This window comes from Solea solea, chromosome 13, assembly GCF_958295425.1.
Source record: "Solea solea chromosome 13, fSolSol10.1, whole genome shotgun sequence".
In the NCBI taxonomy this organism is placed as follows: domain Eukaryota; kingdom Metazoa; phylum Chordata; class Actinopteri; order Pleuronectiformes; family Soleidae; genus Solea; species Solea solea.
In genome coordinates this window covers 8,505,597-8,530,186 of record NC_081146.1, presented here as the reverse complement: position 1 = coordinate 8,530,186, position 24,590 = coordinate 8,505,597, and the positions used below count along the sequence as shown (strand labels likewise).

Sequence of the window (24,590 nt, the reverse complement as noted above, 5' to 3'; positions counted from 1 at the left end):
TTGTAGATTTAAAGATCTACAAGTCAGGTTGAGAATATTTGTTTTGTTTTACAGCAGCACTAGCCTTTTGTTACGGCTTGATTAAATACATTTTGTTTGTTGATTTAATTATAAAATAATTACTAATCATAATTATAAAATCACAGAGACGCAAACTCTTTGGTGCTGCATACTTGACCTGATAATGTACTGCTCTAGTGTTGCATCAGACTTCCTGTGTTGAAACATCGTGGGAGAAAAAGTCAACAATACTGAGAATGTTCTGTGACATTCAGTTTATCTGGTGCTAAAGACGGTGCTGCAGTTACATTAGCTTGACCACAACCTTTTCAGTAAAGGTATATAAATACATTACATCAGTCTTTTTACAATCTCTGCATAAAGGACAGTGCAGTGCTGCAGGACCCGGTGTTTTCACTGTGAAGGTCAAAAAAGTCTGACTTCGCACTGTTCCTTTCATCGCAGGCGCTGGATGATATTTACCACGCACGACATAACCTCTACCAGCTCCTGGCAGCTACTGTATTCACTGAGGACCAGAGGGAAATCTGCAAGGCGTTGTCCATGTTTTCCCACAAATGCTCATGTGAGGCTTAACCTGAGCTCTTGCAGTCTTTCTTGATGGATGGCTTTAGTTGCCATGGCGGCATCTTCATCGAGCGACTCTCGGATGCAGCTCCTTAAAAGGTCAACACCAAACCCAGTAGTGGCAGAGACAGGAACCACGTGTGTGAAGGTAATGTACGTCTTCGGTATCATGTCGGCAGGCAACAGATCAGAAAACTCTGCAGGAGACAAATACAGTACATGTTGAAAAGTGAACGAAACAAACGGCCACTTAGTTATTTTGCTCTGATATATTGTCCTGATGATGTGTCACAGACAAAAAGTCATAATTAAGCTTTTCTTTATGTTTTTTTAAAGGCTATTTTGTGTAAAAAAAACAACAACAAAAAAACAGCCTTTCTGCGTGATTATGTCTGTAAAGTCTGTTCTTCACACTGGTTTTGCTTTTACATTTAAAGGTTAATTTACATTCTTTTCTCCTGAACACTGTAAATGGTAGGTAAAGTGGATTCATGGGGTTTACACATGCTTTAACAGATGGAAATGTGTATTTATTTAAGCACTTGCCCCCAACAATGCACTCAGTTTCTTGCTCTCAGGGTTAATAATTTAAAGTTAAAGGTAAGTTAAATCTACCATCTGGGTTTTGTAGCTGCTCCTTCAGCTCCTCTAGTTTGTCGTCAGCGTCCGGCAGGTCCATCTTATTCACCACCAGCAGAGCAGGCTTCAACACAAGCTCTGCTTTATACAACTCCAGCTCCTTAAGTCAGTGAAAACGATAAAGAAGAAGAGGAGGATGAAGGCAAATACACAGCAGGTGAATAAATAATGCGCAGAGGTGACATGAGATGCTTCATGTATACAGTAGTACAGTAGTGTCAGTCTAACCTTGGTGAGGAGCTGCACAGCTTCAAAGGCCGACCTAAATGGCGTCGTACTAGCCAGCTGGAAACCATTAACATCCACCTTAAGTGAGATAAAACACAATCAAACAAAACTCTATCATCATCACAATCACCAGCAGTCTGTGAGCAGCATGACTCAAACAGTAAAGGATGGATTTGAAGTAAATCTTTTGAGGATGTCGGCTATGGCAGAAATAATTCTGAATCCAGATCCAGGATTTGTTTTTAAAACTCTTAACCTTGTGAGGTAGGGGACTTTTTTTTGACATTTGGAAACGTGAGTGGCCTTGGTGGAGTTGTGCTTTGTCTGAGTGCTTTCTCTGCTTATTTGTTTGATGGTTGATGCTAAAGTATGTTTTTTGTCTCCACTCACAACAAACAGCAGCTGTTTGGTCCTCTCCACGTGTTTTAGGAACTTATGGCCCATGCCTTTATTTATATGAGCTCCCTCAATCAGCCCTGGGAGGTCTGCAACAGAGATCTACAGAGAAGACGCAAAACGGAAACCAATTAACAGAGAGTTGAAAGTTAAGTAATACTTATATGCATTAATATAAATTCCCATACCTGTTTGTAATCGTCATACATCAGTTTGCCAATCTCCGGCTTCACAGTTGTAACTGTAAAGGGACAGGGATGTTAGAAATGATGATGAAGAGAGTAATTATAATGTCTGAGTAAAAGTTAAATTATTTACATACATGCGTAGCTGGCAATCTGAGGTGTGGCGTTGGACATGGCTGTCAGGAGAGACGATTTTCCTGCATTTGGGAATCTATTCCAACACAAGAAAATCACACATTCAGAAAAACTTTAAGGCGATTTGATCTTGAGCAGAAAAGACCTGATATGTTCACACGCATCTCTGCTCTCACCCAACGAGTCCCACGTCTGCGATAAGTTTGAGGTCAAGTCGAATGTGTTTGGCCTGGCCCTTCTGAGGCTCAAACCGAGAGTGGTAGGAACCTCCAGCTCCTCCTTTCGCCACCTTCACACGATCACCTTCTGTGTTCAGTTCACCTTGAAGAAGAAGGAGGAACTTTTAGTCTCCACATTCCCCGATCATTGCCTGTTCACTTTTTCTGAACAAAGATTTGTCTCCAAACCAAAATCTTTCATGTGCATTACTAGTCACTTCACAAATGTTTGACCAAGTAGTATGTGATATTAAACTTTACCAAGTATTCTGCCGCCATCAGTGGTGACGGTGATACCAACAGGAGCACAGATCTCCTTGTCCTGTCCCCTCTCTCCTTTAAGTGCTCGCACACTGTCATTAAAATAAAACACACACAAAATAAATTCACAAAACAGACTCGACTGACAAGAATTTGCATCTTTTTAAAAACACGCCTGAAGCAAATGTCCATGACATTCAAACCATTGTTAGATAAGTTCATACAATGCTGATCAAACATAACTTTCTCTCACGCACCCAACCGTCCCTGTGCTGCTGTTGTACATACGCAAACACTTCCTCAGTCTGCTCTGATATCTCTGCTTGACAAAGCCTGTTTTCAGTTGAAGGACGCAGCGTAAAAAATAACATTACATTGTTTTTGTTCACGAGGACCAAACAGGCAGAATACTAACAACAAAATTACACACTGTCATTTCAAAATAAAAAACTCAAGGTTAGATTAAGGGAAAACAACCTGCTGTTCTCTCCAGGTCCACCAAGAAAACGTTTCTGAGGATATTTTTCCTTGATCTTCTTTAAGGTCATATTCTTTGATCCCACCACCCAAACATCTCCTCCGTTCCCTCCCTTTCCTCCAAGACGGGGTAAACCCATGCCACCGCTTCCCCCACGCACGTACAGCCGGAGGTTGTCCACAAAGTTCCCAAACTGCAAAGAGGCAAAAGAGAGACATTAAAGTGACCTCCAGGAGGATTTAAGATAAAACCACACTGTGTTTGACGTGAATCAAAGTTGGAGACTGACAACCTAAACTGATTAACAGAAAGATAACTTTATTCACCCACAAGGGGGGGAAACTGCACTGTAGACAAGGCTGTGGAAATTATAAAAAAATATTATCTACATATACTAAATATACAAATGAGGACTAAGAAGAATTTTTAACTGTACAAGTTAGTCTTACTATACGATAACAATACAGTACGAGGTGCATTACAAAAACAAAATGTAAGTAAGATATCAGTAATGAGAGAAGGTGACCATGTCTTTTTTTCTGTTTATTCCTCCTCTCACTCAAGAAGAAATCTAGATAAGTATTTTTTTGTTTGTGTTTTATATAATAGTTCCTGAGAAGGTGGGTTTTGGACTGAAGTCATACAAACCACAGTAATGTCAATGTTAGCATTGTTACCTTTGACTTAATGTCAGCACTGACTTAAGCACAGACATGAAATCCAAGCTAAGCTGTCAAACACAGCATGTGACCTTTCAATTTATGACATGAAGCTAAAATGTAAGCATATCATGCTACTAATGTTTTTACTATTCAAATTCAAAGCACTTCATTTGTCCCCCGAGAGCAGCATATTTACAAGAGACAAACAGCAGGTGGCTTCTTTTTGTAAGAATAAAAACATATACGATATAAGAAACACAAACTGTATTTACATAGGTGCAAGTTGCAATGGGAAGTAAATGGAGACCAAATGAAAGCAGCTGTGACGTCAGTGAATAGAATAAATAAACATCTATAGTAATTGTGCAAAAATGATGTACATCAGGTGCAGAGTTGCTTTGATTGTGATGTTACTGTTAATATTGAAGCATAAATGTAGTCTAATAATTTACAGCAAGAAAACACTGCTACATTAGATCTTATATTACATTAATTTTCATGTTCAGTCACCATACATACTGATTAGCTGAGCTACTAATTACACTCCAATCAGTAACAGCCACGTCTCCATGACAACCAGCCAACTATCAGCCATGCAATAGACTTAAAAATGAAACACAGTGGACTCTAAGCTAAGCTAGGGTACTGAGCTTGTTCTGTCAATCTTCTGTCTTCACATAGGTTAGGCTAACCCTAACCCATCAACAAAAGAGCTGATACAAGTATTGTATTTCACACAGTTGGATATTCTAGGTTATGTTAACTTACTAACAGCAGGTCAGATACTAACCAGTCAGATAACTATCACTATGACAACATTAAACCATGATATGAGACTATAAACACTTGCACAGATGTCACAGTGTTGATGTTTTGAAGGTAGTGCTACATTAGCCAGTTAGCTTCGCAGGCAATGTCACTACTACAGCGAGAAACAGTCACTGTCGGTGAAACAGTTTTCATGTCATTATGATGATGTCTGCTGTAGAACTGACCTTCCGGAGGCAGATTCTGCTCAACTGGACCATCTTTAGTGGCGTTTATTGACACTTTTCCTGCTCCTCTGTTGACAGACTGAGCTAACACACTGCTAACATGTGACCGTGTGAAGAACAGGAAGTGGCGGCGGATTCTCTCACCTCATTGGACAATGACAAATATGGAAGGCGGGGCTTAACGGAGACACGCTGATAAATAAGTGCTGGATTTAAAGCAAAAAAGAGAGAGGAGTACCAGGGAGCAGTGGCGCACACAGACATTTGGAAGGGCAGTGGCGAAAATTAAAAGGGCACCTACTGTGCACAGGTGGAGCCTGTCGCATCGTCTGCAAATGAGTTTTAAATCAAAAAGGAACCTGTACAGAAACCTTTATTAGGACACCTGCTGAACATCACATTTCCACTGAATATCATTTCCTAAGGACACCGTTTGGGACACTGTCATGTAGGGACAGTAGGGAACTTCATAACGGCACTGTTTTTGATTTGACCCATAGGAAACAAAGTTGTAAGAGCATCTTAAAGGGCACTGCATCACTTTTCTCTACTAAAAAGACACTCCATTAGAAATAATCAATTAATTTCATTTATATTTTGCTTTAGAGGCCACTTATGAATGACACCCAGTAGTTTTTACCCTTCTAGAGGGAACTTCGCCATGTAGTGTTTTTGTCCATTGGGGCACCAGATGGGGCAGTGATTTGCCCCTGAAGAACTCCATAATTCTGGGAACAATCTCACTAATAAACATATTACTTTTTTGAAGGAGTGACTTTTAATGAGTGACTTAAAAGTTGAAGCAGTTATGTTGTTACAATGACTGCCCACCAAACCTCCAACACAGTACACTCCATCATGTGGTGACAGCTGTGCTCTCTTACTGTAAACAGGGTCACAGGGTCATGAATGTTTTTGTGGGGACTAATTTTGGACAGTCAGAGGACAATTCTGAGAGTTCATCTCTGACATATACAGTAATGCAAATAAAGCACACGTGTATCTTTAGAGGCAGAGGTGAGTCCAGACCACAGCAGAGAGCTGTGAGTGAGGATGGTCCCGCCTCTGTCTGTGCACTGTGTGCGGCATGAGAGGTGCACGTGACGACGAAGGCAAACGCAGAGCCAGTGTCTCTCTACAGAGAGAGAGAGAGAGAGAGAGACAGACAGACAGAGGGAGAGATGTCCAGGCTGATCACACTTGAATATTCCAGAGAGCTCAGGTTTAACAGCACGGAGGTAAGTGTGTATGTGTGTGAGTGTGTGATGACGACACAGAGGCTTCTCATCTCATGCAACATCTCGGTCAGTTGGAGGATAACGATCCTCCCACCGGTGTGTGTGTGTGTGTGTGTGTGCGTGCAGGTTATTTATAAGCGTGGGGATGCAGCTGTAGGTCGTGATTACAGGACGACACTGGGACACGCGCGCGCGCGCACACACACACACACACACACACGCGCGCACACAGTCATTCACAGTTACACTGCGAGGTAAGAGCTTTGTTTCTTCGCCAACTGTTGTGAATGTTCGTGAGTGTTTGTTTGACCTAAATCATGCAGTTGAATGGGACACAGTCTCTGTCGCATGTGTCCAGTCCGTGTGACTCAGTGGATACAGTCACGCAGACTTAGCGTGCGAGGTTGTTGGTCCATGAGGATGATGGTGATGTGGTAACACACACACACACACACACTCACAGCTACAGCTTGCAGCCCCATCAGTGTGGACTGTACTGGAGCAACACACACACACACACACACACACACACACACACACACAAAGGCTGTATATGGACCAGAATAGAACCACTTAAATGGCTGCGGTTGAAAACTAAAGGCACATTTCCGAAAGAACACATCGCTTGAACAGCTGTTATATAATTGAATGCATGTTTTGTACATGTAGACAAGCCCGCGTTATGTTATTACACTCATCACATACATTCAGCTGAAAGTTTCCTCTGTTTTTTCATGTATAGTCTCAGTGTACAAATGTACAGTGTTCTCGAAATGTGCACATGGATCCACACATGCTGCAAAAAGCGCACACAGATTGGCTGACGGTTGGTGCATGAAAGAGCAGGAAGACGGTGGCTACAGTGATAGAAAAGTCAACTAAAATCTGTGTTTTGTAGCTTTGTAGTTGCCATGCAGTTGTAAACATACTCAGGATGATCTGCTGCGGTTGGCTGTGAAGTGGAGGAGTGAAGTGAAAATGTGATTTTCATGATAAAGCACTCACAGTATTTATTCACATATAATCAGTCTTGTGATTCCCACCACCATCTCAAATGTGTGATATTGTCAAGCAGTTGTAATGCCAGTTACTAATGTGTTACATAATAATAAGTCTACTCTGCACTACACAATACATTTTATAACCCCTAACCCAAGGAACTGGATAACAACCTACCTGTCCCAAACACACAAATTCCCTAATGTGACTGATTGTTACTGCAATTCTGAACTATTATTTGAGTTACTTGTGTGAAAAAAAGACAGTAGTATTTAATTATTAATTAAAAGCCAAAATGCTTTTAATTGGGGTGGAGTGGCTCAGTGGTTAAGACCGCCTGTGGTTAAGACCCTGTGTGTAAAGACTTCATGGTCGCAAGTTCAACTCCACCACTGGCAGATTGTACTCAATTCCCTTGTAAGTCGCTTTGGATAAAAGCATCTGCTAAATGACATGTAATGTAATGTAATTATTATGCATTAATGAACTAGTTCTTATCCAAAAGTCCCAAATTACAGGACAATAAACACTGTGTGTGGGGGTGGAAATGTCAGTATCAGAATCTGGTTGTTTGGTTTTAGTTGTAATGTTGTTAAGTTGTGTGTTGAGTCTGATTCTGAAAATGAGGCACAATGTCCTCCAAACAGGGCAGACAATGTGTGGAATCCCAGTGCAGTTCACTGAGAACAGTGAACGAGCTGATGACCAAAGAAAAGCATTTGGCTTTCAGACACAGGTCAGACGGGGAGGGAGGTGCTGCGTGAGAAATGAGGCAGATCACACTGGCAGCCGGGAGACGTGGCAGTTTCAGGGACGTGGGCCAAAGTTTGGTATAAATGACAAAAGAGGTGCGGGCTGTGTTTCAGTTAGTATGAAACTGGGCTGAGTGGGCACTGGCTGATAGTGGGTTGTTTTGGCAGGAGTGTGTATTTATTGGTGGTGGTGACTGGTGGGAAGGGAGGAGGAGGAGGATCTCTGATGGTTTGGTGTGTTGACATGCCAGGGCCACATTCTCGCCCCGCTGCCATTGAAAAGGGCGGCAAAGACATAAACAAGGCCAGTGGGATTAGGGCCCACTCAGAGGAGTGATCAGAGGGGATTTGCTGCCCGACGGGCAAACAACCCCCTTTTGTTCGGGAAGCAGTACCAGGGTTAACAGAGGGTCGTCACCTGAGGGTCATGTTGTGTTGTGGTGGCATGTTTCCCCATTTGTGAAGCCCCAGAGATTTGATGTCTGTCTGTGTGTGTGAATGCACGGCGGCGGAATGAATGAATAAAGCCCCCTCTCCTCAGTGCTTGGGTTTCTGATTCAGCTGATGACAGTGGATGGAGACAGTATCTTAGACACCAACATCGGCAGAGACAAAGAAAGCAAGCCGATATGATCAAATGATCTGACCCGGAAATATGAGGCTCCATTTTAGTTCAATTTTAAATGGACAGTTGCAGAAAAGTCTTCATTATGTTTTCATTTGGTTTCTTCACAGTGGCTGCAGCCATGCCTCTTCTGGAAGAGACCACTCTGCCACAAGAGCACCCACCCATTGTCCCTGTTGTCATCATAGGTAAACTTTTTAGCTTCAAAATCTTTCATAGTCTGTGTGGTGCCACATAGACATGGGCTCTGTGTGGATGCTAATCCACCATTTCTGAAAATGCCTGAAAAAACGGTTTGTGTTTCAGGCAATGGACCATCAGGCATCTGTCTCTCCTACCTGCTGAGTGGATACACACCCTACCTAGATTCGGCAACTGTGCACCCTAACCCTATACTATACAAGAAGCTACAGGAGACCAAGCACATACCCATCACTGAACAGGTACGAGCAATGACACATTGTCTGCAAATGCAAGTACACAATCAGTCGCCATGAGGGTGACAATTGTTTTTTACAGGATCTGGAATACTTAAGTGAAGGTCTTGAGGGGAGGTCATTGAATCCAGTGGCGGTACTTTTTGACACACTGCTACACCCTAATGCTGACTATGGTTACGAGTTCCCTCCTGTCCTTCAGTGGAGGAGGGACAAGCAGCAACACATCCCACATCTGGTGCTGGGAAGAGCAACACCTGGCGGTGCTTGGCATGTAAGCGACATGATTGTCAAAGGGTTCCAAACCTTTGCAACTATCCATATTTGCCTTTAAACCCTTCCTGTTTGTCCCTTTTGACACGCCATTGTCTTCTACCCTTCTATTCTCTCCTCAGGCAATGGAAGGCTCCATGCTCACTATTAGTCTCGGCATCTGGATGGAGCTTCCCGGTGTCAACTACAGAGATCTAAACAATGGGAAACGCAGGTAAAGACAAGGACAAGTTTGACGGCTCTAGAAATGGCTCAAGTTTCAGTTTATTGTTCTGCCTCGTTGCTCACTTTTCTTCTCCTCCCTGTAGGGATGTAACCAGTGACAGAGCAACGCCAGAGGAGATCTCATCCTATTACCGTAACTATGTGAAACTAAAGGGGCTCCAAAAGAATTTTGTAGACAACACCTATGTGACCTCTGTCCACAAACTCTACCGGGGGCATGATGGGGAAGTTCTGGAAAATGGGCACACGGATGAAGCAGATGTAGGGGTGGGTGATTGTGGGGATGAGGTCTTTAAGGGAAATGGAGTTGAGTGTGTAAACAATGGAGCAAGCGGAGTTCTTTGGGAGGTAAGGGGATTTCAGCAGGTGCAGAACGACACACACATCCCCTTCTGTCTGTTCGCTGAGAATGTGGTTCTGGCCACGGGCGCGTCAGATTCACCGATTCGATTAGGCGTCGAGGGGGAGGACCTTCCATTTGTATCCCACAGTGTCTCAGACCTCGGCTTGGCTGTAGGCCAAAGAAAGCTGGACATGAACTCTGATCCAGTTTTGATTGTAGGTGCTGGTTTAAGCGCTGCAGACGCTATTCTGTGCGCTTGCAACAGCAACATTAAGGTGCTGCATGTTTTCCGCAAGAGTGTAGACGACGCGGATCTCATCTTCAAGCAGCTGCCGAAGACCATGTACCCAGAATACCACAAGGTTTACAACATGATGTGCACTCAGACCTACACAAATGTGGCTCCCTCCTCTGCTCCTAACAGACCCCAGGCAGTTAGCATTGCCTCTTCTGTATGTGCCAAGATGTGTCCAAAACCCCAGCTTGCCATAGGTAACATGGGTGGTAACGCCAGTGTCGGTTTGTTTCCTGACTACACCAGTTTTCCTGAACACTGTGTGGTGTCCTTCCAGTCTGACTCCAAGTGCTTGCTGCAGGGGATAAACTCCCTAAAGGCGGTCAAGATCTCCATGGTCCTAGTGCTGATCGGGACCAACCCCAGCTTGTTCTTTTTGAAGGGGCAAGGAAAGTACCTGGGGCAGGATCCAACAAAACCCATCTCTTGCAAGCAAAACCCCATTGACATCCACCCTTACACTTTTGAGTGTACCAAGGAACCAGGTCTGTTTGCCATGGGTCCACTGGTGGGAGACAACTTTGTTCGATTTTTGAAGGGTGGCGCTTTAGGCATTGCCTCCTGTCTGCTGAAGAGACTCAAGAAGAAAGGGAATCTTATCACCACTGTCGGGAATAACTTCATTTGAAAACATGGTACACGTTTGTTGTACAGCAGATTTTGAGGCTTTTTACAAACTGCTCAAGAAAATGCTTGGGGGAGTTGTGGATGTACAGTAATTAGTTTCTAAAGAAACAAAAGACAACTTGTCTGACATCTCAAGAAGTCCAAGCTACCATGTGCCAATGTTTTCTTGTCAGTCCGACGTGTCATAAATGAACGGGACCTCATTATCATCAGTGTTATTTGTTCCCCGTGTCTTTACTAACTTTACTTGACTTATTCTTAATTTTCTAAACTACTGCGCTATTCATCATGCTGATCGTTACTCCTCACAATGATACTAAGAAACAAAGGCGACTGTAGAGATAATGTATGAACTTCTTAGCGACACAGACCTGATGTTCCTGTTTATTCTGAGCCTACCATGTATTTTTTGTTTTTTTAACTTCACTTATTCTTTCACCTGCTGTTGTAGGCAATAACATAGTTACCTATTCCCTAAAGGTTTGAAGTGTAAAGATCTTTGCTGTTGCTTTGATTACACTGTAAATGAAGATGCAGATCTGAATGTATTCTCAGAAACCCATTCCAAAGTATACTATGGGCATTTCCCTCTGAGTTGAATTTGTGTTCAGAACAACTGCAAACTTCATAGCATAGAGATAAATAAATGGACATTATATTTTTCCCCAAATAATAACAACTCTAAACTGTGATACTTTTAACTTCTTGGCCAAATCTGATCTTAAAGATTGGTTTGTAACAAGAAAACACCAGTTTAAAATGAGCATTTGACTATAACCTCCATTAGTGCTAGAATATAGCAGAAAAGCAAAATTGACTTTGTCTTGATTCCACAGATTTACAGCTCTCTTAACAAAAGACACAAAAAGCACACTTGCAACAAATCCATTTTCATAATCATGCCATCCAAATCAATTATTTTTTAATATATCTTTAGTCAACAAAATCGTAACATCCACTTTGTATTTTTGTAATTACATTATGCATTTTGATGAAGTGGCTATACAACATCTAAACCCCTCTTACATGAGTATTTAACGGCTTTTCTCAATATTGTGAGACACAATGTGCAACTTTGTTTACGTTGAACTTCACAGCAATCATCAAGTTTGTGTTCATCTATAGTTTATTCTCTAGCCTTTTTTTAATACAGTTTTACAATAAAGAGCCACAACTGCTAAGGTTTGCTAAGTGCCAAATAACAGTTTCGAGGTCATGACGAGTAACATTAACAATTTATTTTGTTTCTGCTGCATTTTTAGTTATTTAATCACCTGTGTTGTTGCCATATGAATATTTTTTGTGTGCCGCTCACTCACAGCTCAAGGTTTGTTTCTTGTGATTTGATCCCTCTGTAGGGAATTTCTCCAGAGTGGTGAAACATTCCTTTTTCCACTAAGTTAGTAAGTTTACCCATTACTGTTAAAGCGTTAGTAGAAACCTTTGTTGAATACTGAATTTCACCTCAATTAGAACATTGTTTTGGTTATAAATATTTAATATATGCATGTAGGACTGCATAAACTGCTCTGGGCAGATAAGTGCTACAAAGACTGTTATGGTCAGACTACAGAGACTGGGTGAGTCAACAGTGGCCAACTTTTATTGCTAAGAATGAATATTATGAGCCTCTGACATGCATGTTGAACCTGCACACCTCTGTTCATCCCTGGAGCAAATCTGTTTGCTTCCACTTAAAGCACTAACACTTTGTTTTTTTATTAATTCATTCCATGTCCTGAATTCAGACTTGTATTGATTTTTTTTAGAAAGCATTTTCCAAATACTGAATTAAGATAATTCTTGTACATTTGAGAATCCACTTTCCAGTTTTAGTTTTAGTCTTCAGTTTAACTTTAACACAGTTAACATGGCATGAATGTGTTGGGACATGTGGGTTTCACAAATGCTTCTTGTGATGACTTCATTATTTGAACACCTTATGGACGTGTAAAAAAGTGCCTGATGGTGTTATGGCTCATTACAGATCATGGAAGAAAAGTTAACACTTGAATCCCTCTCATGTTTCTAGTTCAGTTAAAACCAGGGAACACATTTGGTCTTAACTTCAAATGGAATGATAAGCTGCTTTTAGCATGTAGACTTTTAATGCACTCTTGTACAATTTAAGAGTTTTTAGTGTTTTGTATGGCATATTTTTTATTATTGACAAATAAAAACAGGGAGAGAAAAAATATCTCTAATCACAAGACTGTTTTCTTACATTGTTTGCTGTCAGTGGCGTCATTAGTGGAAAGTATAACGACACAACAGAGAGAACAGAAAAGCAGATATGAAGCAGTGACTCCACATTAGATCCATTAACATTATTAACACATATCATTTTAGCTCTTCTTTTTCTTCTTGTCTCTAAAATTAATTCCCACTGGATGACATTAAAATGAAGGTGTTTCATCTTCTCTTGGTCAGTTTGGTGGGGTTGTACCTGGACATACAAACACACACACAGGGAGAGAGTGAATGTCAGGCTGGGCTTTTAACATTCCTTGTGGATCATTCCTCACTATCCTAAGAGGCATTTTGAACAAACAATAAAAACAGCCCAAATGAAGCACTATAAAACATAGACAGTGTTTGAACAGGTCAAAGCAAACAGGCTTCCTATAAACCATGTCTGGAAACTTTGTTTCAGCCCACCGGAAAAAAAAAAAGCAACATTGTTTTCTTAGCAGCAGAGTCTGTTCCCCGGCGACGCATGACTGACTGAGCATTACTCCATGATCAAACAGCCCGGCTTACACACACACACACACAGACGGTCTCCTTTCTGCTAAGTCAAAGAAAACATGGCAGCAGCATCGTTGGCAGCTTACATCACCCGTTACCCTGGCAACCATTGTGACGAAAGAAGCACAACATCCTGATTGGTTAACCTGATGCTACAAAGGCCCCATATCCATAATTCTCAGACGTTTCAGTTGTCTGCACCTGATTATAATGACTGTACAAACTGTCCAATATGTCATTATTACCCATTACTAGGAGAACTTAGTGACACTCTTTCTAACCTTTTTATTAAGTCTTAATCACAGGGACAGAAAAAGCTCATGTTTAAACAATTGCCTCTTATGTCTTTGTTTGTTTTTAGGATTTTACGTTGGAGTGCCCAAGACAAATTCCCATTTTGGCGGACAAGAAAGTTCTATTCCGTTGTTTTCAATATGATAAATGCCAAATATTCTACAACATTCACATTAATCGTAGCTGGTTTTACTTTATTAATTTAAATATAATTTATAGTATATAGATCAGTAATGATCTTAATGACTTTAAGCTCCAGTGTATGAAAGTATTACATTATTTACATTTGGCAGGAATTGAAGATAAAACAATTATACCTATTCTTTAAAAGTATACAATCACCTGATTGTATGAAACATAAATAACTGAATGTTATGCACTACAGTTTCTAAACGAATGATTATGATTTTACTTTCTGAGATTTAATAATTCAGGACTCTTGGCCAACATCATCTTGTAACAATAACAAAATACCAGAAACCTTGGAACATTTCTTAAGAAGCTGTGAGAACAAAGCAGTGTCACGCCTTCTGGGAGAAAATGAAATCCTCTCTCTCACCTGAAGAGGTCGTCCCCTACAGTCTCATCCCGTCTGCTCTGTTGCTCCTCCTGAGGCAAACACACACACACCCCAGTTATGAATGGAGGGAATCATGTGACAGAATACAGACAGATACGACCGATGGTGTGACAGCAGTTACCTCAGCTACATCTTTCAGCCATTCATCCAGATCAGAGTTCTTCCCCTTGTTGTGAACCAGCAGAGCAGACCCTGCTATGACGTGGGCTGAGCCCTCCACGCCCGTTACCCGGCTCTGTAAATATATACACGAGGACATCAGTCCAAAAATAAAACAACGATCCTGTACATAGAGCAAGATTTGTGAGAAGGTGCTGAATCTTGAAACTGCTCTTCTAACACTGTAGATCATGCAGAAGTGATGAAATTTACCAGGGTCCCTGAATGCATCTCATAGCTGCTCCTCTTAGCCTAACATGCTGTGAACCATGAATTAATTTCACCTGCTCTCATTTGCTGGAGTTAAGAGTTATTTGAGTAATAAACCCATTAATTAAATACTTGATCAGCATGTTTGCTTGAAATACCATCCCTAACTAGGTCAAATGTTAGCATCTCATAAACAAATCATGGCCACAGTCTTCTGATCTGCAATAAGTCTCTCTTGAGAATGAGACTCCGTATCTCTGTGAGATTACCTGTGTGACATTAAATAATAATAATAATAAAACTAAATCAGCCTCATCTATACATTTCATGAGGAAACATTTTTTCTTCTTGTGTCCTCTACATTTACTGGATTGTTTAAAATTGTCATGGCTTTGTTTATCCACGTAAATTATAATATATATAATAATTTAAATTAAAATCAGCTTTTTAATTTGTGTGTGATTTGTGGAGAATTGAGGATTATTGACATAATTGCAGCAAAAAAGCATTACAAAGTAAGTTGTGTGTTTTTATGAATTAATCAGTGTCTCTAAATGCAAAAGGAGGCTCTGTCTATGTTGCATCGTAGACTGACCTTGCGGAAACATTTGAAGTTCTTGGTGTAGCCATTGCTCGGCGGCTGCTTTGGTTTGGTTTTGGGAGGTGCCATCACAGTGAGAGATCGGAACTCCACCAACAACAGCTTTTTAGGAAGGTCCTCATCAATCCTGGATTCCTGTAAAACAGCAGTAGTGAAACTTAAGTCAGATTTCTTATGGCGTATATTTATGTTGTGAGATAACAAAGAAATCCTGAACAGCATGGTGCTGAGGATGTGGTTCAATGATGTGGCCGATATCTTTGTTATCTTTGAGTTCCTGGTTCCAAATGTAGCCCTCACCACTTTTGACTGTTTGAAAAACTGGTGATTTTTTTATACAACATAAAAGAAAGAACACTCTCATTCATTGCACTTTTCCCCTGGATTTGAAGGTGTTCTCAGCAACAGAGCTGGGGCCAGATCACAGAAACACTGGTCTCTCACCTTCAGATGCACCACCTGCTTTTAATGGGTGTTTGTGTGGGTTACATCCTACAACCAAGAGGCACTAACATTATTAATGCAAGGAATACAACTACAATGGTAGTAGTAGAAGTCGGAGTAAGAGTAATGGGGCAGCTAAGGCAAGAATAGATGCACATTTATACATTGATAAATTAATTTAAGATAATTATAAAATAAAAAATAAATGCAAGGATGAACCTTATTCAGTTGGAGAAAGAGACTGTTATCTTCATAGTTTTCAGACTTACTTGGACCTCCTGTTTGATCACAACTAATTTCTGAAGGGTTTTAACTTCTTCTGGCTTGCAATTATCTCCTTTGAACAGATTAATATCCTGGAAGAACACAACAGGTGTAAAATGAAACAATAACAAAGAAATGTAATTGCATATAAAAACTGAAAATTAATGTTGTCTTTAAATTGAAGAATTGAGAACAAATCTTTGTTCCTCACCTCCATGACAGATGCTTTGTCACTGGGCATTGTGTTTTTGGTTTTTGTGGCAGATGACACATCGAGACGTTTGCTGGATTCATCATTAGTCGTCTTGTTATATGCGGGGTCAACTTGTTCTGTCTTGATGGAGACAACATACTGCTCAGGATCTCGGCTCTGGTTCCTTTTGTCTGTGTCCACCAGTGGCCTTCTATTGTCTCCACTGTCCTCTACATGGACACGATGCCTTTTGCTTGAGGGAAAAGCCTCTCCTATATTTAAAGCATGTTTCTGTGCAACTGAACTTTGCTCTTTTAGCTGTGCTTGCTGGCATTGGTTGCCTGATGGTTGCTCGTCAAAAAAATCCATATCTTCCGACATGATAGACTCCAGCTCCTCCATCCTTGTATCTTCTTCAATCTCCTTCCTCTTTCTGCTCTGTGGCTCTTCCTGGGCAGTGTGGGAGACTCTGTGCTGTGGAGCCTGTGACTGTCCTGTGAACAGATCGGCTCCTGAACCCAGTGGAGTCTGGGACGTGGGTGTTTCTTTACATGTGAATGTGGTGCTCGGTGCTTGTATCCTGCTCATGGATGATGCCAGTGCAGGTCGCTTTGACTCGGACATGACAGGGGAGAACTCATCGTCCAGAGGCCTTAAAGGACAACATAAAAGTACAGACTTTAAGCCAGTTTCCAACGGTTATGTTGCTATAATATCACTGTAGCAGCTTATAACATGCACTGGAGGCCAGAAATCCTCTGAAGATCGTCTTGCTGACAGATAATCTTCAATCTCCCACTGTGTTTATCATGTGTAAATGACAAACTCCGGAGATTATATCCAGACCCAACTCCTTATACAGACATTATGTCTGAAAATGGCTTATGTTAAAATCATTGAGTAAAATATAATTTTTTGTAATATTACAATGTTGGACATGCTTATGTGGCTGCATAATGCATAATGTTCTCTTATGGAAATTGGTTTACTGAGTCGAATCACAGGAATTAAACATCCTGTGTGCTGTGATTGTAATCAGATCGTTGGGGAGTAGTTTTACATTGTTAACATTTGGAACACTGTGTTATTGTCTTCTAAAGGCAGAAGGCCGTATACTCTCACTCGGAGTCGGGTGCTCACTGTGTTCCTGTTGGGTTTCTCTGTAAAAATTGTAAGGGCTTGACCGTGTAAAGTGCCCTGAGATAATGAATTGATTATGAATTGGTGCAATACAAATAACATTGAAGTAAAATAAAGGCTGAAGGAGCAGAGGATTACCTTTTCTTATTGACTGGCTGGAAGAAATTTGTCAGCGTCGACTGTTTCTGTGGGGACGTCTGAGCAGGAGTTTGTGGTTTCCGTGGCGATTGCTTCTGTTGGAATGGTGGCTTCATGGTGCTGAATGTGGATGACTGGGCCCTCCTTTCACCTGAAACTGCAACATTTAATTTTTAGAACATTTATTCCATCTTTAGCAGCATTTAGTTCATCAGCTGCAGTTCATGTTGGGAAGTAAGATTATTTTCTTTCTTGCTGGTGAGAAGGTTGATACCAGATGTCTATTGTTCATCAACATAAAGTTATGCATTTCATAAAGATAACAGTTATGAAGAACTTTTTGTGCAGATAGAGATGTGATTGATAGACTGTATATTCTGTATACTTCAGATTTACAGTTTTAAATCAGTACTGTGAGAGTAAACAATGCAACTACCTGTCAGTTTGGACTCGGGCTTCTTCCTCTGGGAGTCTGTGTTGTGTACAGTGTTCATGCTCATCGTGTCAGCCACAATGCACTGAGCAGAAACACTCTCAGATATGACTCTGGATACATCACACTGACTGGTGTTCTGGGTTTGTTTCTTTTCAGGTGTTTCTCCCACTGCTGTAACCCCAGCCAAGTCACATGACTCTGACCTGGCGGATGCATAAAAATATAGATCAGACAGACTTTCTGGAGCCCACAGAGGATCAGTTGAACATGATATGGACGTGTGTCTGGTAGTACCCTTCTGGCGGCTCTGTATTCACGGCGTATGCTGTGATATTTTGTGATCCTGCAGGTAACATGGTCTCATCCACCGCCTGTGAAAGTGAAGCACTTGGGATTCTGGATTTCACTTGAGGTGCCGACTCTAAAACACAGACAGAAGGCTGAAACTATCAAAAATGTTTGAACACAAAAAGCAGAACTGGAGAAGGTGATGGGAAAAGGATGTTAATGTTTTGTTCTGCCTTTTGCTAAAACAAGGTCTGGCAAGAAATAATGAAGACTATCACAAAAACAATCTTAATGAACCCTTAGAACACAGAGCTTTTATGCAATATGATATGATTTTTCTTTCCATTTTCACAAACTATATAAACACAACTGAGCTAAAATTGGATAGAATTAGCTAAATTTAGAAATACCTCACATTTTAAAGTTCACGTTGCTCGTGTGCTCGTATTAAATCTCAGAGAGTAAAATCATAACAAAAACAGTATATTTTGTGACTTCTGCACAAGTATTGCTACTAAATATAATAATTAATAATAATTAATATAAAATGAATCTGCCTAATTAAGCCTGAAGATGTGGTCTATAAACCCATGCACACCCCATGATGTCCATATAAGGAGTTGTGTATTATTCCCACAGCAATTTACCAATAGTGCGCCTGTGGCAGTGATCTGTGCCTTGTGAGCACTTAGGGTTAAATAGATTTTTGAACAAAATTGTGCATTATTTTAGACATCAGACACCATCAGACAACAATTGCAACATCTGAAGAGATGGAATAAAGGGTTTAAATACATGGAAGGAAAGTAAATATCAAAACATGACACCTACCTTTTTTTATTAAATTTTTAAAAAATATACATATTTACATATTTATATGAATATTTTAATTATCTTTCTGTCCTCTCGTTTGGTCTAGATATTATAATAAATTACCTTTAGATTTCTATTGTGTTTAGTAAATATATGTAAAATCCTGTCAATTCTAGCATTCTTACAATAAAGTATAACATGTTAACACATAGTATGTTAACACAAAACACAATATAATTAAAAAACAAAGGTCAAAAAGTGATTTTCTGTCCCATCACCCACCTGTCTCTGCCGTTAGATTGGATGGATTGCAGTACTTGTCACAGGAAGCAAAGATGGCAGCCAAACCAATTTCAGACTCTGTGATGACTCGAAGGCCTTTTCTGTTTCAGTGCAAAAAGCAAAAAAAATACAACAAAACAAGTACTGTGCATTACTGAAACACATTCTTATGTAATTTGTGCAGGGACAAGGATTTGTGCGAAACCTTTGAACAATGTTCTTCACAGAGTTTGCCCACTCAGCAGTAGAGGAAGAGAGCAGAGTTTGGGAGCTTCCTGTTGTAGCATCAACCACACAGGTCTGTGAAGACTCCAGCAGGTCTCGGGGCAGGCAGCCCTCCGCCAGCAGCTGGCACTTACCTCTGCCAAAACCCACGGCTGCACTCAGACGCTTCAGCTGCGAACAAGGAGGAGAAATAATGTTATTCTACAACTTTGCTGATATGGACAGAGTCTGTTTACTGAAAATGACACAGTTACATTTCCCATCATTAGTTTTGTTGGTCTAACTGAGACTGGGCTTCTTAGCGGTCTATAAATATTTTAGTTTTGTAAAAGCATTCCTTCCTTGGGATAATGCTGTTGCATTAATCATAAAAATGTGTTGAAGCGGTCTTACATAAGAGATGTTTCCATATGGCATCAGACTTCACTTCATACTGTTGTGTCAACTCAACAATACATATAAAATCTTAAGTCCCTGATGAGGTTTTCATAGTCTGCACATGCCAAGAGCTGCATGATCACCTGGACTTATCTCAGCAGCTGTGGTGCTCACGTAAACACACCAGTGTAATGTGTTGCACTTCTTATTTGATTTATTCATGCCTTGACTGAAAAATAATTTGGTAAACAACCACCAATTTGCAAAGACTGGTCCGTCATTTGCTTCATTTTGTTATTAAATTAACTTTTCCATTGTAAAGCAGGCTCTCCACTGGAGCGGTGACTGTTGACTGCTCGGCAACTGGCACTCTACTGATAAACATGAAACTCACAAGCTCATGTGTCTCTCCATCATTTCTTAAGCTAATGGGCAATGATAAAGCCGAGAGCAAGTTCTGATTTCTATAACTCAAGAGCTTTGTCATATCTTGACTGGGGAGGGCAATTACTGATCAACATATTGTAACGCCTGACATTCTCTGCTCTGTTATTTTGTGTTTTGCAGACCATGACGACAATATTAGATAACAACAAAGGAAAAGTAAACAAAACCTGTTTTGCACTGAGGAATATGAAGGTCTTTTCAGCAAAAAGCTGTTTGCGAAGTGGAGTCACTCCGAGTTTAACGTCATCTTTACTCAAGCTGGGCTCGTCAATCACAGGGAGGAAACTTGAACAGAACAATGAACAGAACAGATGATAAATAGTTTGGTTCAGTGCTACAGCTGATGTGATTACATGCAGACGGACTGTATTGTACCTCTCTGCTTTTGGAAGTGGCACTTTTTGCTCAACAGCTTTGTTGAGCTCTAAGAAGAACTCCGGCTTCACAATGGGACAACAGCACAGCAGAGCAGAAATAGTCTATTTACAAAAACACACATAAGCATGTCAGCATAAGCAGGGACAAACACAACATGCTCTAAAGAGGTTTATTTAATCATTTTCAAATCAAAATCGCAAATTGAATTATCAAATGTCGTTGTCCATGACGTTCTCAGAAACTTGCTAAACAAGTCACTAAAACTTTATGTCTGTATATAGATCGCCAATCCATCGCAGGGCCACATGTAGAGACAAACAACCATCCACTCTCACCTACGGTAAATTCATTTATTATTATTTTTTTCGATGACTATATGTACTGTATATAATTAAACTGCAGCGGAGACATAAAATATAGACTGGAAAAACAGACCCTTAGTATTGTTCAATTTCTTTGGGTTTTGATTTTTTTGTATTAAACAGTAAATCCACCCAATATATGATCCAAAAACATCTGCATAGATCGGCATTGGTCATAGAAAACCCATATCAATCAGCATCTAAGTTATACTAAATGATATTGTGAATGGTTTCAGTACTGTTCATTTATATTTTCATTGATGTATTCAAGTGTAGAGTAGTTAATGCTTTGATGGTCTCTCAGGAAAAATGGTTTGGCAAACTTAAATAATTACTTATTACTTCACTCATCTTCTGACGCTTTATCCTCCGAATGAGGGTCGCACGGGGCAAAACAAATTTAGTAAGTTCATTTAAAGTAAATGTTAACTTTAATTTTGTCTATTTTCAACAGTGATCACATTCTATATTTATTACACAAAGACTATTGAACTGAAAACTGACCTTAAAAAATTATCACAAATCAAATGGCAGAAAAATCAGAATTAAATATTAGATGTACAAGGACCTTGATGGTGACTTTAACAGAGGGCATAGCCAGGTGGGTGCAGTCCTGAGTCCACGTGTTGACCAGTTTTCCTCCCAAAGCCAGCAGAGCCTGAGTGAGTGACGCTTTGCCATCATTGTCCAAACATGAAGAACACACCACTGGCTTCAAATAGTCCACACTGACATAAAATAACACAGGAAGGTAATACATCAGATTACAGTGTCAGAATACATCTCCCTTAACTGTACGTTTTACTGGTATTTAATGAGTTTAGATGTTATAAGATTTAATGATGGAACTAGTCACTGATTTCAAAAATCATGTGCCTGTGATGCACATCAGACCACAGCTGACAGGTTTCTGTCACGTACTTGAATTTGCTGTGAAAGGCCCCAAAGGTGATACTGTCCCCTGTCTTCAAGTGGACTGCTGTGTTCTCTGACACACGCTGGCTGTTGACAAAAGTGCCGTACTTGGAGGTGTCTTTCAAGGTCAGGGTCTAAAAGTGTAACACACAAGAACGAGACATTTCTGTTCGATTATCCCAGTGTTCAATGATTCATGCGTTAGTGAGAAAGTCATTTAATAAAACTCAACGTGAGATGGAAATGTATTAATAAAATCAATTCAACCTTAAATGCAAGAACAAACGGACAGTGGTGAAACAAAGGGAATGTAACTTTATGTCATTTTATTAACAGAACAGATATTGTTAAGCAAATGCAGCAGATTTTTAAAGTAATGCCACTTGTACATAACCATGGTGAAGTTATCTTCCAAGCTTTATTTAAATAAGTGCAGTGCAACAGCTACACCTACTGCCACCACTTGGGTAAATGTTTTTCAAATTCAAATGTAAGAATTAAGTAAACTGTTCTCACATAGATCTGTGTGGAAACAAACTACAATTTATTCGGAATCAATTACAATTTAAGTTTAATTTGTGTCAGATCTCACTTGTTGTGGGATTATACTTGATATTTCTTGTTTGTTACAAATGTACACCACAAATTAAAATCATTGTCATCTTTACATCATAAGTATGTGATCCCATTCAAAGATAAGGAGTGGAAATATTAAAGAACTTTTTAAACCTTTTAAAAAGCCAGTTATCTCTTCACACGTCAGACAAATCAACAAATATTAACGCCTTCAGCTTACATTCTTACCGTGTGACCTGCTGTGTTACTACAGTGAAATGACAAGATGTGTGACTGTGCTCAGATGGATTTTGAGTATTATTTTGTCATGAAGTCTTCTGTATATTTGCAGTCGCTACTTTAATTTTTCAGTGTCCTTAGAAAAAGAAAGTATTATAATTGTGTAAAAACAGCATGTTCTGCTGCACAAGGTCCTGTTCCAAACTGGAATTAACATCCGGGCAACCCCACCTTTATTCAAATATACACTGATATTAAGTCTGTTTGCCATCAAACAAAATTATGTCCTAAGTCCTGTGTCCTCAAACCACAGCCAAGTGCAGTTTTTAATGATTGTGTCTGAGGACGCATTGGGGGTCTTAAAACCATAAACTTTGCATTTGAATTTGAGTTGTTTGAGCGCTATGAACCAATTCCTAGTTGAAACACATAATAGTCCAGTGGTTTTGTTGTTTTTTAGGACAATCGGCTGCATGTCACAGAGGAAACACAAGGCTACTTAATATGCAGCTGCTGCTACAGAGGCTCATTAATGCTACTGCTACTTCAAGAAGCTGCATGTGTTTTCACCATTATGTGCACTTATTTCCTGTCTTCCTCTCACCTGGTCAGTAACAGTGAGGAGGGCATGAGCCCTGCTGATGGACTGGTCATTTGCAAGAAGGATGGCACAGTTTTTCCGCCCAACCACATACTCCTTACTGGCAATGAGATAGTGGATCTCACCTGAGGATGACAGAAGGAAAGGATTATTCACTGCAGAATCACAAACAAGCAACGTACTTGTGGCATCATAGCCTGGGGTGGGTCAAAATATCAATTTGGTGATATATCATCGTCCTTCGTCGTGCAATATGATAATCGATATGTCAGGGCAAATATCGATAGTTTAATTAATAAATTAAGGCGCTCTTTTATCTTTTAGACGTTTTGTTTTCTTCAGTTAGACAAATCTTGTGACGTATCGCTATATGATTTACTTGCAATACATCGATTATCACAGAATTGTTATATCGTGATATCATTGGTATTGTGGACCATACATTGCACATCGTATCGTGGGGTACCTTGTGATTTCCCACCCTTAATTAAGACTCCCCTCACATTAGTTAAACTAAATTCCAGTTTATTTATTCAAAATAGGCGCAACATTGCAATGCTATCCAGCTTTCACAATATGTTGACATTATCTCTGGTAAGATATCTATATGATATTACATTTATATTACACAGTGATACACAGAATATTTACTAAAGGATAAGGACTTTCATTAAGATGTAGATTTTTTTCAACAAGTATTGGCTATAAAGGAACAGTAAATGAGAAGAGGAATGAGATGAAAGATATAGTGAACTTTACACAGACATCATTTACACACCACAGAGTCAGTGTGGGATTAGATACTGAAACCGCCTGAATCCACATTAACTAACTAATTAATTAATTAATTAAACAGAGTGAAACTAGTTACTGTTTCAAACAAATACATGTTTATGCACATACATTTTAAAAACCTAACTTTTAGACTTTCAGAGCCACAGCCATTTGCACAACACTGTAAGTATCGCTGTGAAACACGGCATCAAATGTTTCGATTTAGACGTCATGAAACTGAAAATGACTGAAGTTAGTTAGCTGACTTCTAGCATTTGCTAGCATTAAAGTGTGACGAAGGTACCTCCTCCTCCTCCTCCCCCTCCTCCCCCTCCTCCTGCAGGCTGCAGCGGCGTCAAGATCCACATTCCACCGCTGTCTGGTGCTTTGTCATGTAGTGAGCCCAGCAGAAGGTGAGTATTTCACAGAAAAACACCTTCTTCACAATGTGGACTCACAACCCGCGCGCCACGAAATCACGTAAAAATCCTGCGCCGACGGGGGATTTTCAAAATAAGAGTCACGT

At 40.2% G+C, this 24,590-nt stretch overlaps 3 protein-coding genes across 4 annotated transcripts; 1 reads left to right on the top strand and 2 right to left on the bottom strand.

The window, feature by feature from the left end:
* Nucleotides 1-257: 257 nt before the first annotated feature.
* gtpbp10 (GTP-binding protein 10 (putative)) lies at nucleotides 258-4,898 on the bottom strand. Its single transcript, XM_058646902.1, has 10 exons — nucleotides 4,786-4,898; nucleotides 3,128-3,321; nucleotides 2,651-2,742; nucleotides 2,348-2,492; nucleotides 2,174-2,247; nucleotides 2,040-2,092; nucleotides 1,846-1,953; nucleotides 1,456-1,533; nucleotides 1,204-1,327; nucleotides 258-785 (listed from the first exon to the last, which is right to left on the bottom strand). The coding sequence occupies exons 1-10, from the start codon at nucleotides 4,816-4,818 to the stop codon at nucleotides 583-585; spliced, it is 1,104 nt and encodes a 367-aa protein (XP_058502885.1). The 5' UTR covers nucleotides 4,819-4,898; the 3' UTR covers nucleotides 258-582.
* Nucleotides 4,899-5,936: 1,038 nt separating this feature from the next.
* osgin2 (oxidative stress induced growth inhibitor family member 2) lies at nucleotides 5,937-10,802 on the top strand. 2 transcript variants are annotated; one of them, XM_058648177.1, is made up of 6 exons: nucleotides 5,937-6,023; nucleotides 8,510-8,587; nucleotides 8,706-8,842; nucleotides 8,919-9,110; nucleotides 9,232-9,323; nucleotides 9,418-10,802. In XM_058648177.1, exons 2-6 carry the CDS (start codon nucleotides 8,521-8,523, stop codon nucleotides 10,598-10,600), a joined length of 1,671 nt encoding a protein of 556 aa, XP_058504160.1. In that variant the 5' UTR covers nucleotides 5,937-6,023; nucleotides 8,510-8,520; the 3' UTR covers nucleotides 10,601-10,802. The 2 variants fall into 2 exon arrangements, with proteins under 2 accessions (XP_058504160.1, XP_058504161.1); XM_058648178.1 differs by lacking the exon at nucleotides 5,937-6,023 and adding an exon at nucleotides 6,225-6,277.
* A 1,531-nt stretch (nucleotides 10,803-12,333) lies between these two features.
* nbn (nibrin) lies at nucleotides 12,334-24,550 on the bottom strand. The gene is made up of 17 exons (XM_058648175.1): nucleotides 24,369-24,550; nucleotides 23,294-23,415; nucleotides 21,901-22,028; nucleotides 21,548-21,707; nucleotides 20,615-20,718; nucleotides 20,407-20,524; nucleotides 19,395-19,585; nucleotides 19,190-19,290; nucleotides 18,101-18,227; nucleotides 17,807-18,009; nucleotides 17,371-17,527; nucleotides 16,111-16,744; nucleotides 15,905-15,991; nucleotides 15,186-15,326; nucleotides 14,343-14,456; nucleotides 14,201-14,250; nucleotides 12,334-13,045 (listed from the first exon to the last, which is right to left on the bottom strand). Exons 1-17 carry the CDS (start codon nucleotides 24,430-24,432, stop codon nucleotides 13,012-13,014), a joined length of 2,535 nt encoding a protein of 844 aa, XP_058504158.1. The 5' UTR covers nucleotides 24,433-24,550; the 3' UTR covers nucleotides 12,334-13,011.
* Between the last annotated feature and the right edge of the window lie 40 nt (nucleotides 24,551-24,590).